Here is a 13,488-nt window from a genome sequence, read left to right on the forward strand (position 1 = left end):
CTAAAGGTCTGAGCGTTCGTACGAGTAACAACTATAAAAGGAGGGCCCTCTAGATAGTTCTTTTCTGTATCTTTCTTCTTCTGTACAATAGGTGAATGCATACTCGTTAGTTAGGCCTCTCTCGCCCATAACAGTAATTATAGAAATATCTCTAGCGCGTATAGAGCTTAGCAGTCTACTTAATAAAGTTATTAACCTAATTTTTACTAATATAGTTGCTACTACGCTTTTTTAATAGTTTATTAGCTATTACTTAAACCTTAGCCTTTATAGGGGCAAATCCACGCGTAGACTCTTTAAAAATACGTCTAATAATAGCCTCCTCTTCTAACTTATTTAGGCGCTTTAAATTTAGTTTATAGTCGCTTTAGGGGCGCTTTCTAGCCTATTAATTAGAAATTGTACTTTAAGGCACGTTATAGATAGAGGTAGCGCGTCTTTAGCTTTAAATATATTATAATTAGATATGAAAAAGAGTAAGTTGAAAATTTAATTTAGAATAAGTGAATTAATAGTTGTGTTATTAAGACATAACGCGTTGTAGTATCAACGTTGACGCGCTAGTGGGGAGTGACTAACTCGCTTGGGTGACTAACTCGCTTATGAACCACGTTAGTAGTTTTGGTATTTAAAAATACTAATGCTTTAGCTACTAAAAGCTAAGTGATAAATTATATACTTTATTTGTTTTATTTATTTATATACTCAGTAGGTAATAGAAGCCTATTTAAGTTTCTTAATCTCTATTAGAAGTGATACTATTTCCCTTTCGCGATTTACTAGAAAATTGTAAGGTACGCGTTATCTCTACGAAGGAGCTTATATTTAGAGTTTTAGCACTATATTGCAATTCCTATAACTATCTGTTAGAACCATAATATAGTTTTAAACACCGCCAACACTATACATGAAGTTGGGATTGCGAAGTAATCGGCGAGGGTAACGTGGCTGGCCGGCGGCGACAACAGTGCTAACTAATCACCAGCGCTTTAATATTCCGTAATCTTTAGTTAAAGTCTATGTTACTTCTGCTTTTAAAAACTATTGTTAGAAGCTTTGCGGCAAAGCCTGTTTTATAAATAATGTTACGTGTTTGCTAGAGACTCTTGCTAGCTCTTTATAGACATTTACTATGTTATAATACTATCTACCTATTGTGTATTAGGTACTAGGTATAGTACCTTACCGCTATTAGATGTTGTGTACTCTACTGCGTTGTGAAAGCCGCTGCGTCCGCACGCTAAAATCACTCATAAAACAAATAGTTTTACATACATGTGCATGCAGCTCCTTATAGATAGAAATTGTCAACATGTTTTTGAATTACATTTTTTGTTTTTAATTATATTTCTACGTTGTTCTTCTGTATAGGAGTGTGGCGAGATAGGGACATACTAAACACAAGCAAGCTCCTTTGTACAGATCTCGCTTCTAACAGCGACATAAGCATGGGCCAATGTCCTTGTCATGTTAACCAAAAACCAGTCGATAAATTGCACACGAACATATCATATGTAGGTAGCTACGTCACTGCGTAATGCATTTGTCGTGATTCAATATGGTGGTGATAGCGGTGGTTATAACAATAGTCGGAATGTCATAACATGTTAGCGGTGCCATGAGTGATACATTTTCGATCTGCACTGGGGCTTAGGGAAGGGGAAGTGTTTTCACCGAGACACGCAGTGGTATGATATGTTATTGATTCCTATCCGGCTATCTTGGTAGTTACGACCCTATGTACGTGCATCACATGAGCATCATGTGATAAGTCAGCTGACTGACAAGACATCACGTGCGAGAAGGTAGCGCGCCGCGTTTTGTTGGGTGCTTCTCACGACTTGACACGGCCGGCTATTATCAACAAACAAACTGACATCAGCTACCCAAACAACTCGCAACAGTTCCGTCTTACCCCGCACAAAGTAAAACGACAAAAGTTTTAGACATTATGCCAGCTGCCGAGCAAACGTCTGCCGATGCCCGCCGAAAGGCCGCCAGGGAAGTCATTGATATCCTCCACGAGATTGCGACACTACTGGTATGCAACCACGCACGCGTCAGTGTAAACCACGCAACCGACTAATCTTTGGGGCCCAGAACACGCATCTGGACCGGCAGCAACTGTCGTACTGCGTATCGCTGATTGAAAACGGGGCGAATCCAGAAGCACTGGCGGTACGTAGGGGTGGCACCTCTCTGACCTTTTGCACTGTGTGTGGCACAGCCGCTTGACTTGGCGCGCGGTTCGCCATGATGATATTTATCGCTGTTATGATTATCTCAAACAGCCATGTTGCACAGCAGTATATCTGTTTTACCCTAAACATGCTAATTCGGGGGCGGTAACAGAAAGTCATCCTGCAGCTACGCGAGGAATACCCAACGAGTTCCATTGACGGCGATGCAGAGGCTGGTGCAGCCGCGCGCTGAACGGGGCGGACAAGCACGACTCCACTGCACTGCATTTCACGCCTTCCCCGGAGTCCGAGGAGCAGCAATAATAGTAGCAGTACTATGATGATCTAGCATGTTCTCCGTCTCATCACATGCATTACAGCCGACGGGAGAAGAGAGAGTAACGATTGCCTCTCTTGCGCCATTCACCCTGTTATCAGCGCAATCACACGTCACCAGCCACCATCCAGACCATTACTACTCCACCACAACCCGCAGTCGCACTAGGTGTACTTATTAAACAAAACAAGAAAAACGACCCCCACACTCCCCCTTCTCCGGTTTCAAACATACATGCATACACACACACATATACGCTTGGCATGCACGCCCCTCGACGCAAGCCGAGCCCGCAAAGTTTCCTAGTTACACCCCTACGAAGCTCCATCCCACCATATCACATCACATACGTACCCCGCCATTGGGACGGGGTACCAAAGAAGAAAAGAACAAAAAAGTCAAATCAACGACGGCATACACGTACTTACTTTTACTTTACATACCGGGGCGCGTCAGCAGCCACCACGCCACATTCATCACAATGTAGCGGGGTAAAGTCAAAAAGCAATCAGCAAGCACCACCAAGAAGACAGAGAGATAGAGACGATGTTCTTGACTGGTCTCAACAAGACCAGGGAGAAGTACTTAGGTGTACAGGGCATGAAGTGCGCGCACTGATATCAAACCCTAAAAAAAAGTTGAGAGGCGCTGGGGTAGTATGCATGCATGCATCGTTATCTATCTATCTGTACGTCTCTCTGTGTGTGCATGTGTGTGTGTGCAACGAGGATCACGCATTGTGGTTGGGTTGGGGTTGGGCGGGAAAAGCGTTGGTCTAGGTTGTCTTTGGTCTTAAAGGGCTTGTCTTGGTTGGCTTGGGTTGTTGGCTTGGTTGGTTGATCGGTTGGTTAGTCGGTCGATCAGTTGGCTTGGTTGGCTTGGTTAGCTTGAGTCAGTTGGTTGGTTGGTTGGTTGGCTGGACGGCGGGGGAGGGGTCGACAACATGGAAAAAGCGGCGGGCGCACGGCGCGGGGCACCCAGCAACCAAACCAAACCGTAATACCCAATACCCTTGCCCTGTCGCGATAGGAATAAGCCGGATAACATAGGCATAGACATAGCTAAACTACCTAGCATCAAGCGCATCATCAACGAGTGGAATCCCCCCACTCCCCCTCCCTCCGTCCCTCCCTCCGTCTCCAGTTTGACGAGTCTGACTGTATCAGTATGTATGCACCAAATCGAGTAAGTAATGGCGTATGTAGAACGGGGTATTTCGGAGTCCCGTCCCCCAACAACCGAGGATTATCTACCTCATCTCGTCTTATTATCCTGTCTTGTTCCAGTCACCCTCGTTCTCGGTAGCGTCCAAGAATCCGGCCTAGCGCCAGTGTGATTGGACAAGGGGGGGAAAAGGAAAGGGAAAAGAAAGCTATCAAAGGTCCACCGTAATAAGGTCAGGCGGACGCGAGGAGGAGGAGGAAGGGGGGGCCGGTCATTGGGTATCGGTATGTTGCATAGATTGGTGTTAGTGCGGGAATGGCGTCATGGGAAGGGATTGGGGCGATTAGAGGCATAAAGCACGCAGACGGACAAGGCAAGGTAGGTGTGGCACACACACACACAAGCGGTTGGGTTGTTAAGCAATCATTTCTACTATCTTGTACGCGTTGGTGCGAGACTAGTGTAGTGTAGTGTAGTGTAGTGTAATGGTAGATAGAGAGACACAAGCTCCTGATAACGGACGTTGATTACATGGGGAACTGAAAAGAGTTCAAAGACGCCCAATACTGTAGGTTTGTAGGGAAAGGAAAGGAAAGGCAAGTAAAGTAAAGTAAACCCGGCAACTAAAGCAAAAAACGCAGAATGCATGCTGTCAAAACAATAGCGATTGGTTGGAGGGTATCATCGGGTCAACGAGAGGAATGTTGGAGGGAGGGGTATCTTCCGGTCAGAACAGAAAGAAAAGAAAAGAAACTTCGCTGCAAGCGATAGCAATAGTAGAGGTGTATGAGAACAGAAAAGAAAAACTCCAGGCCTGCTCAGGGCTATATGGTGTAAATAGGAGAGTGATTAGAAATGAAGATTCTATCGGCTTCCCCAGGTAGGAGAGCCTTGACGTTGGCGGAAGTTGCCCTTTGCGTCTGCGACTTTTTGGAGCGCCTTTACGGCTTTTGCTTCGTGCTTGTTGAGGAAACCGTTGAAGAGGACGGGGAGGACACGCTTCGAGTCTAGAGTCTGTTAGTATGCGGTTATTACAGACAAGAGGTAAAACGTACTGGCATGGTCGGGATCAAAGAGAATGCCGTCGGCACCCCTCTCGCCCGCCACCTTGACGGCTTCTTCCAAAAGTCCCTCGCCGACACCTTTGCCGCGGTACTTGAGCTTGACGGTCCATGCGCGCACAACGGCCTTGCCTCTCCTCCTTCTTCCGCGCTTCTTTGCAGCGTCATTGTCGGCCCAGCCCAAGACCAAGGATCCGATGACGTCTTCACCCCACTTGACCACAATGAGCCTGTCGTCACCAAGCCAATCCATGTTGATCTCCTCGGCCATGGCAATGTAGCCGCCCGTCATCCACCGCACAAAGATGAGAAAGGTCATGGTGATGCCGCCAATGGTCGTGGCAAGCATCATCTTGTCTTGGTACCAGCGCAGCATGTACTGCGCGGCGATGGCGACGGCGACGGCGTAGGCGGCTAGCGAAATGGGGTGGAACATGAGCTCTTTGCTGGCAACCTGGCGCTGCTGTGCGACGGAGTCGGCGACTAGGCGCAGGCCCTCGATGCGGTCCTCTTCCGTCTCGGCCGTGTATGTGGATAGCTGGGGCAGTTCGTCGGCAGGCGCCTTGTTGGGGGCGCTTGCTTGGGCGGACATGATTTCTGTTTCAGCGGTAGAGACGTAGGGATTGTATGGGGCCGTGGTGGTTGAGTAGGATAGCGACGTGTGGGGGATTGGCTGGAGAAAATTGTTCAGACGGAAGTTCGTCGGCGTGGGCAGCGGCGAGGGGCAGTCGGGATCGATGTTGAGATTGGCGCTCAGCGAAGTGAGGAATGCTGTTGTTGCGCGTTAGCCATGGCAAGTCGCAATAGCCGTGTAGGTTTGAATTAGGGCCGGTAGCTCCTCGCAACACGCGGGAGGGGGAAACACATGTCCAAACATACCAGCGCTGGTCCTGAATCCTGGTAGCGACGGAATGGCAGGAATGGCCTTTTCAATGCCCGAGTAGTGGTTGACGACGACGGTATCCTGTCCCAGAAATTGTTGCCGTGGAAACGCATGAGGGCCCGGGGGAACCTTGAGATGACTGGGCGGGAGCTGGCGACGCATCTTTATCACAACAGGAGTCCGGCAGCAATATTCTCTTGTGGCGGGCTAGAATTGCAGACGGCGCATGCGAGTGTTTGTGTTATGCGGCAACGAGGACGGGAAGCGAAGAAAAAGGGACCAGCCAGGAATAGGAAGCAAAGCACGTGGGGCAGCCGACGAGATTAAACCAAGGTAAGAAGAGGGCAATAAAAGGGCTCGAGGAGAAAATAGACTGGGCTGTTTTTTAGTAGCGGCAGCGACGTGAGCAAAGGGCTGGAAAGGGTTTAGCCAGGCAAGGCGGGCAGAAGAAGAAAAGCGAAGCAGGGAGCGGGACAAGCGTGCGTTAAAGTATCGGCCTAGCAGCCAAGACACGGTGAAGGCAGAGGGTGTTTTGCGCTTCAGCTCGCGCGGGCGGGCATGGGCGGCACAGGGCAGCGACTGGTCTCGACGGCCGATGCCGCTGCGGGAGGCGATGGATGCGTGGTGTTGAGTGTGAGTGGCCGGGAGGCGGCGACGACGACGACGACGACGACGACGACAAGACCAAGACCGACGAGGGTGAAGGCGGATGCAGATGCGTCGAGGCGTCGATTAGAGCCCGGGCGACGATCCCAACAGGCCCACTCGTCCCAAGCCCCGGGCCTGCCCTGGTCTGCTCTGCTTCAGCTGTTGTCGTGAAGCCGTGCTGATTGGAGGCGCTGCACCGCGATAAGACGCCTGTCGAGCCTGTCGGCCAGCCATCAATCAATCGGCCGTTGCTGCGTTGGAGCGCACGATGCGAGCAGCTGCAAGCCGCGTGTGTGAGTGCATGTGCCGGGGGCGAGGGCGAGGGTGCGGGGGCGTGTATTGGTGGTTGATGGAGGAGCGGCCGTCGTGTTTCGGTCTTGTTCATGCTCGACGTCTTGGCCTCGGCGTGCCCATAGCACCGCCCGTGGCAGAAGGTGCCGGCCACCACTACTACACGACAACAAGCATTCCCTCTGCTTTCCCCCCCGCCATCCGCGCCTCAGTCACTTCATCCACCATCACCATCCATGGCCGCTCGCCCGCGTTGGCTGTGCGCCCAACGGTCGGCATGGGGACGCCATCTGGACGCCATCTGTCATCCTGGCCGCCGCCTGTCAAGCCGCTGCAAAGTTCCGTCATGCGTGTATGCGTCTCGTCGACCGCGCTCACGTCACCAGCACCAGCACCACCAGCACCACCGCCATTTCGACTCTGACTGCTCTTGCTCGCCACGCGCAACCTCGCCGTCTCCATTGCGACCATACAAAACGGGCAGAGGATGGATAAGCGCAAGCGAAGACGCAACCTGCGACATCTAGCCTCTGTGCCCCCCCCCGCTCCCTCGCGCCATGCCCATTGCAGCCCCCCTGCGGGCGGCCTTGCATCAATCTCAAACCCATCCTCCGCGACAAAACCCTCGGTCAGGTAAGCTGGCAAACGAACATGAAACGAACTACCACATTGCAAACCCCCCCAGCTTGCGCAGCCCTTCCTTTTGCCGCGGTACCTCCTCCACATGGACCCCTCCCCCTGCGCTGCCAGACGCCGGACCCACCGTCATTGCGTACGCCCAACGGACCTGTGAGCATGCTGCCGAAGCGCCCTGGCCACATGACCAGCCCACGGAAAAGCGACCAAGTATTGACCAAGCATTCGAGTGTGAGCACATTTGCAGTAAACACTGCTGCTATCCGCGCGCCGCCGCAGCCGCACGCCAAAGGGCGGTAAGTCAACTACTTACGCGGAGCTGGTTATATTGGCGAGGAAACAAAGCACAACCATCCGTTGTCTCTGCCCCATCACGAGGCCCCCTTACAAGCCAATCCCGTTTCTACTTCTCAAACACGCTCTCCTCTTGCTTCTCCACACACGCATCACGCACGACCAAAAAACGGCACACAGACAGTCTAACTGCAATGACGTTAGCCCGCGCTGCCTCAGCCACCAACCAACCCGCAGACAAGGTCTAAACCACCATGACTGCCATCTGACGTGTGTCCATCTCCACACTAACACGCCCGAGTTGGTAATCCCATGTATACACAGCTGCACATCGCTACCCGGCCGGCACTGCCAAGTCTCACAAAGGCCCCGAAGCACCAGCGGGCGAGACGCCCATGCAAAACATCAGACTGCAATAAACAATCCAAGACTGATATATACGACGCAACAGCCTTCACTCTTGACCTACCGCTAACCCGGCAACAGGAAAGTGCCATGTTCCAGGTTTACCCATATCGCATCCCGCAAACGGCCGTAACAGTAATCTAGATGCAGTCGATCAGCATCACACATCCCTCCCAGCCCCAGCCCCCCTCCCCCCTTTGCATTCGTACGCGTGTACATGTTGCAAACTTTGAAAATACACTTTTTTCCCTCTTACTCTCTTACGTACAAGCACTCTTGCGACAAACTCGTTTCCCTCGAGGCAAAATAGCACAAAGGCCTCGCAATCCTTTGCAATCCTACGTAACCCGGGCCCCACTGACTCTTGGTCCCCTTTTTTCGGGCTATAGTAATACTACATATACCGTACTATAGCACGCTATGTCACGCACGCCATCACCACAACATGCACGCTATCCATATGTACGTACGTATGTACGTACACGGCCTCCACGCAGACACAGATACACGCGTGTGGGGAAAAGCGCAATTCAACGGTGAACGTGACCACTTTTGTAATATCCATAGCGTGCTGATTCATGCACCACAACGAACACAGCAAGACTAGGTCTACACCACTTACCCGATCCGATAACCGACCAAGTCCAACCCGCACCTTTCTAACTACAAAAAAAAGTTCACTAATTCACTACATCAAGGCATGATAGCGACACACACTAGACTGGACTAGGCGGAATTAACAAAATTAATCAACTATCGGACTAACACTGGTAGAATAACTCCTTTGCACAGATGTACCAGAAGAACACAAAAATAGAATATCAAAGAAGATGAAAAAAAAATCGGATACAAAAAACTACAAGTAAGTTGAGTCTGAGACAAAAGCTATGAACACAAGTGATGCAATGCACATGCCCCAAAAAAGTGTAAAAAAGAAAGGGAAAAACAGACGGCTTATGAAACCTTGGCGGAGAAAGGGTAAGACGGGTCTGTCTGGTATTTTCACGTTTCAGGTCTGGAGCGCTGGTTGGCTGATTGGCTGCATATGATTGGCGGCATGGTGCGTGCGTGTTGCGCGTGTTGTGGAGGGAGAAAAGCGAAAGAAAGAACACAAGGAGCAAGTATGACCATGAGGGGCCGATAACAAAGATGACGCAGACGGGACGCTGCAACATGTTGATGATGGACCCGGGTGAGCAAGGGCATAAACATGGAGGGGGTATCACGGACGCAGGGATTCTGCAAGAGACTGAGCGACAGACGGAGAAAATGGTTCGATGCACAGCTAGCTCTAAGTAAGTCGGAATCTGGGACTTGATTGATTAAAATGGATTCTATGTATGTGTGTTTGTCTGACGCGGGACAGGGTGCTACTGTATACAAAGGTTAAACTAAGGTAATGCATACATACATACCATGGTACCGTTCGGTCAGATAAGCAGTGACAGCCCGGGACAGGCCAAGATATATAATACAGGTATAGTATTAGTATCGGCATAGTAATACTAGTAATAGTATAGTATTGTATAGTGTCAGGTAGGGGTAAGACGAGGGGAGGGGTAAAGGGTATGCCAAGGCAACACGAGATAAGACTGCACAAGCATCGGACAAGAGGGCATAAGATGGGACAAGATTGCCCAAGTGGTGCAAGGTAGAGTAAGAAGTAAAGACGTTGGATTTAGAGTGAATATAGACTGGGGAATTATATAAAGCGTGCTGTATTCCCTTCATCTTTCGTCTTTCGTCTTGCATCATCATACTTACATGTAGTCATCATCACAGTCACAGTCACAAGTCACAGTCACACACATCGTCCATGCAAAACCCCATGCGATCACCGCATCAAAGTCTACTTACGTACATAGCCACACACACACACACACACACACACACACACACCCCCCTATGCACCCAACCCTAGTTATCTCCGTACCCATCGCCATGGCCTTCGGGCCGGAGTAATCGACGACTCTCCGACACCGACACCGAAAACACCCAGACACTCCCCTGATTCTGCGCATTTGCCACGCGTTGCAAAGGATGCGTTGTTATGCCATCTTTGCATCTTACTCACACGTACACACACTATCTCTCTCTTTCTCTCGCTTTCTCTCTCACTCTTTCTCTCACTCTCTCTCTCTCTCTTTCTCTGTACATGTGTCTATGCATGTATATATGTATGTGTCTTAACTAAACCAACCAACTACAATCCACCAACCAGCTTAAAGAGTAAAACATTCAAAGTATGAAGAGTGGTAATGTCTATTCTTTTTTTTCGTCTAATAGTTTTCTTCTTTTTTTTCACCCTCTCTCTCTCTCTTCTCCTTTGGCTCTCTCATCTTTGTCAAGACGTCAACGTGTAATCTATCTACCTTTGGCCAATCCAATCCAATCCAATCCAATCCAATCCAATCCAACACCACCCATCCGCCTACCATCCGTAACTAAATTATCAACTCCTTTCTTCCGTCTTCTTCTTCTTCGTCATCGTCTTTCGCCTTGCTCAATTGCTATTATGATTCTCCAAAAACACTGGTATAAAAATGACTACACGTCGCGCGCATTCCCCCCTCCCGTCCATCACAAACAACAAGTCAGCACAGGGTTATACAACAGCCAAACTCGTATGCGCGCAATTCGTCCAAGAGAACAAAAAAAATAGGGACCGGCCGCCCTTCTAATCCAGCCTCTAACACCTTTCCTCATGCAAACACAAAGAGTCTCAAAACACGGGCCGCTTAGCCCCTCGCAAATGCCGCAAAAAATTAAACATGACGAATTGAGTATCGTGTCGTCAGCCGCATTGTCTCACTTCTTTTGCTGTGTGTTGGGGGCAGACGACCCGCCAGCCCCGGGCTCGAGCGTGTGCTCATGGTTCGTCGACCGTAATATTCTGCCGCCTTCTTCTTGTGAGCAAACTTCACTGTTGGTGACCCATTTGTCTTCGAGGATTTCGTCCAGTGTGGCCCGCTTCTTGGGGTCAACTTCCAACATCCTGCCTATAATGTGTCTGCTCTCCCGAGGTAGCAGCCGCAGCAGTCGCCATGGGCCCTTGATTACCTGCGGCGGTTGGCCCGTCGACCCGCGGTTTTCAGCGGAAAGGTGATCCGACGATTGATGACGAGACGTGGGCTCCGAGTTGAGCACGGATTGGCGACGATCATCTTCGGTAGTGGTGCTCAGATTAGTAGCCGACTTGGACGGTCCGGTGATTGACTTTGGCCCATCGTTGGGAGGAGAGACGAAGAGTTTGTACGAGTTGTCTGAGATGCGCGGCGCTTTCCATGGGAACCGGCGTAGCGTCATGCAACAAAACATAATGGCAAGAGACCAAATGTCGGCAGGTTGGGGGTCGTATTTGGAGAGATCATACACTTCAGGCGCAAGGTACGGATCTGAGCCGACGATACCTAGAATCGAGTTAGAGATGTCGCGGGCATGGCCTCTGCTATTACATACCACTGGCAAGAACGATTTCGTCTTCAAACGGGTACTTGAAGACAGCAGCACTGCCGAAATCGATAATCTTCATGATGCCGTGTTCGTTGACAACAACATTGTCGAGCTTCAGGTCTCGGTGAGCCAGCCCCATACTATGGAGATAGGTGACTCCGTTGAGAATCTGCAAGGTGGCACAGGTCACCTCCTCGCGACTCATTTTACCAGTCATGACAATGGCAAAAAGATCAAACGGTGCGTATTCCATGACAACGTAGTAGTTGCCTTTCTCGTTGACCAAGTCCATGGTCTCGATAATATTCCCATGGTGGAGCGTGGATCCTATGCAGAACTCGGCCGTGACCTTCTTGTTGTAGTCTTTTTCCGACTCGTACGAATGCCGGGGACGGAACTGCTTGACGGCAAATGTTGTGCCATCGCTACTTCGCTTCATAAGGCGAACCGAGCCACCGGCACCCGATCCCAGCACTTTTCCAAACTTGCCGTACTTGCTCTGAAGGCCGTGGTCATCGGCAAAAGGCACATTCATCGATCCATTCGTAATGGGCGATGTCATGGATCCAGACTTACCCGATTTGATCTTTTGGTTCCTCAGAGAGGGCGCAGGAGACTCTTTGCGCTTCTCCTTGTCCTTGTCCTTTTTGTGTCCGATCTTGAAGAAGCGCTTGAGTTCCGACATGGATCCATGGCCGTGTTTGCCCGTCTGCGACTTGGCGTCTTCTGCGTCCGAGTGGTGGCCTTTGATGGATATTTTGCCAAAGATGCTCGACCGCTTGTTGTCCTCCTTGTCCGAGTCTGTGCCTTTGGAGCGGGGTAGTTGATATGTTGATGACATTGAATTTCGGCCTTCGCGACCGCCGTAGATGTAGCGGGCCTCGAGTGAATCCAGGTTTCTTGCTTGTGCTGCGCGTTTGGAGCGAGTGTACGTGTCTTCTCTCTCACTTTGCGGTGTATATGGCCGACTGCCCGGTACCGGGGATGCTGTGCCGGGCGTGCGATCGCCCCCGGATCTGGCCGGACTAGGGTCACGAGAGCTTGGGTTGGAGTCACCAGGAGGGCCCACGGCAAATGCAGCACTGTGTCTTGGGCGGGGTTGAACTACACTGGGCAACTCGGATGATGGCGCAGGGGGTTGTGGTGCTGTCCTTGGCGAAGCAGGAACGGGGAAAGAAATGCCGCCCTCTGTCTGGCTCTGCACTGATGAGTCGAGGGAAGTAGGCGGAGCTTCATGCGGGGGAGACACCTGCGGGGTCATCAGGGCGGGATCACTCGGACGCTGCTTGTGGCCGCCTTGTATGGCCGCCTTGTCGTCCCTAGACGAGGTTCCTGCGGGGGTCAGTGGTGGAGAATGCATGGCCGGCGAAGAGGCAATGGACGAGCGGTGCGCCGAATGGGCTGAGACGGTCCGCGAGGCTGGGCTGGGTGAAGGAGCCTTTGACGTATTAGCTGCGTGGGCGCGCAATTGTCCCAGGTCACGGTGCAGGTTTGCTTACTCGGGAGGGCGGCAGCGAGACGGGCTCGAAGGAGAAGTTTTCCATGCGCTTTGCCTGCATGCGAGACTTTTGGAGCGTCGACGACAGGTTGCGGAGCTCTTCCTCAGCATGGGGGCTCAGCGGGGCATCATGGTTGGGGGGGTTGGCCGAGGCCGTGAGGTGGGCAACGTCCTGGACAGCGTCGGAGGGCTCAATTTCCTCGTGGACGTCGCTGAAGCGGACGGACTGGGCCGGGGGCGTGGACGTCATGATGGCGGGCGCGGGGAGGAGACGCCTGTCAGAGAGGGTCAGCAATCTTAGTCGCGGGCATGACGAAAGGCCCATACTTGGGTCTAGGTCGGATAGCTTGCGCTTACTTAAGAGGCAGACGGGCCTGGGGCGCGCGCGACGATGGCAGCAATGGGCTGCGGCAGCAGAGGGCGAGCACTCCGCAGCGAGGGCCGTCGGACGAGGGTGAGGTGGGCAGCTCGTGTGCGTGTGCGTGTGCGTGTGCCTGGCGACTACAGGGCATGGAGAGGCGTCATGGGCAGCCTACTAAGGAATCCAATCGAGCCCCGCGCTAGTCGTCGATTGCGTGCCGCGAGTTTGGGCGCGCAGCCGCGGAATCTTCGGGAGCAGCGCAAACGAGGGCAGGGGA

The 13,488-nt window shown here is 51.4% G+C and overlaps 3 protein-coding genes across 3 annotated transcripts; 1 reads left to right on the top strand and 2 right to left on the bottom strand.

Moving 5' to 3' along the window:
- Positions 1 to 1,928: 1,928 nt before the first annotated feature.
- SETTUDRAFT_163057 (uncharacterized protein) lies at positions 1,929 to 2,696 on the top strand. The gene is made up of 3 exons (XM_008027311.1): positions 1,929 to 2,041; positions 2,101 to 2,178; positions 2,353 to 2,696. Exons 1-3 carry the CDS (start codon positions 1,952 to 1,954, stop codon positions 2,431 to 2,433), a joined length of 249 nt encoding a protein of 82 aa, XP_008025502.1. The 5' UTR covers positions 1,929 to 1,951; the 3' UTR covers positions 2,434 to 2,696.
- A 1,398-nt stretch (positions 2,697 to 4,094) lies between these two features.
- Positions 4,095 to 6,047, bottom strand: SETTUDRAFT_163058 (uncharacterized protein). The gene is made up of 3 exons (XM_008027312.1): positions 5,622 to 6,047; positions 4,737 to 5,513; positions 4,095 to 4,688 (listed from the first exon to the last, which is right to left on the bottom strand). The coding sequence occupies exons 1-3, from the start codon at positions 5,785 to 5,787 to the stop codon at positions 4,546 to 4,548; spliced, it is 1,086 nt and encodes a 361-aa protein (XP_008025503.1). The 5' UTR covers positions 5,788 to 6,047; the 3' UTR covers positions 4,095 to 4,545.
- Positions 6,048 to 10,707: 4,660 nt separating this feature from the next.
- SETTUDRAFT_88524 (uncharacterized protein) lies at positions 10,708 to 13,100 on the bottom strand (the record flags this gene model as incomplete). The annotated part of the gene is made up of 3 exons (XM_008027313.1): positions 10,708 to 11,309; positions 11,359 to 12,790; positions 12,852 to 13,100. The coding sequence occupies 3 exons, from the start codon at positions 13,098 to 13,100 to the stop codon at positions 10,708 to 10,710; spliced, it is 2,283 nt and encodes a 760-aa protein (XP_008025504.1).
- Positions 13,101 to 13,488: the final 388 nt, after the last annotated feature.

This window comes from Exserohilum turcica (assembly GCF_000359705.1).
Source record: "Exserohilum turcica Et28A unplaced genomic scaffold SETTUscaffold_2, whole genome shotgun sequence".
In the NCBI taxonomy this organism is placed as follows: Eukaryota; Fungi; Ascomycota; class Dothideomycetes; order Pleosporales; family Pleosporaceae; genus Exserohilum; species Exserohilum turcicum.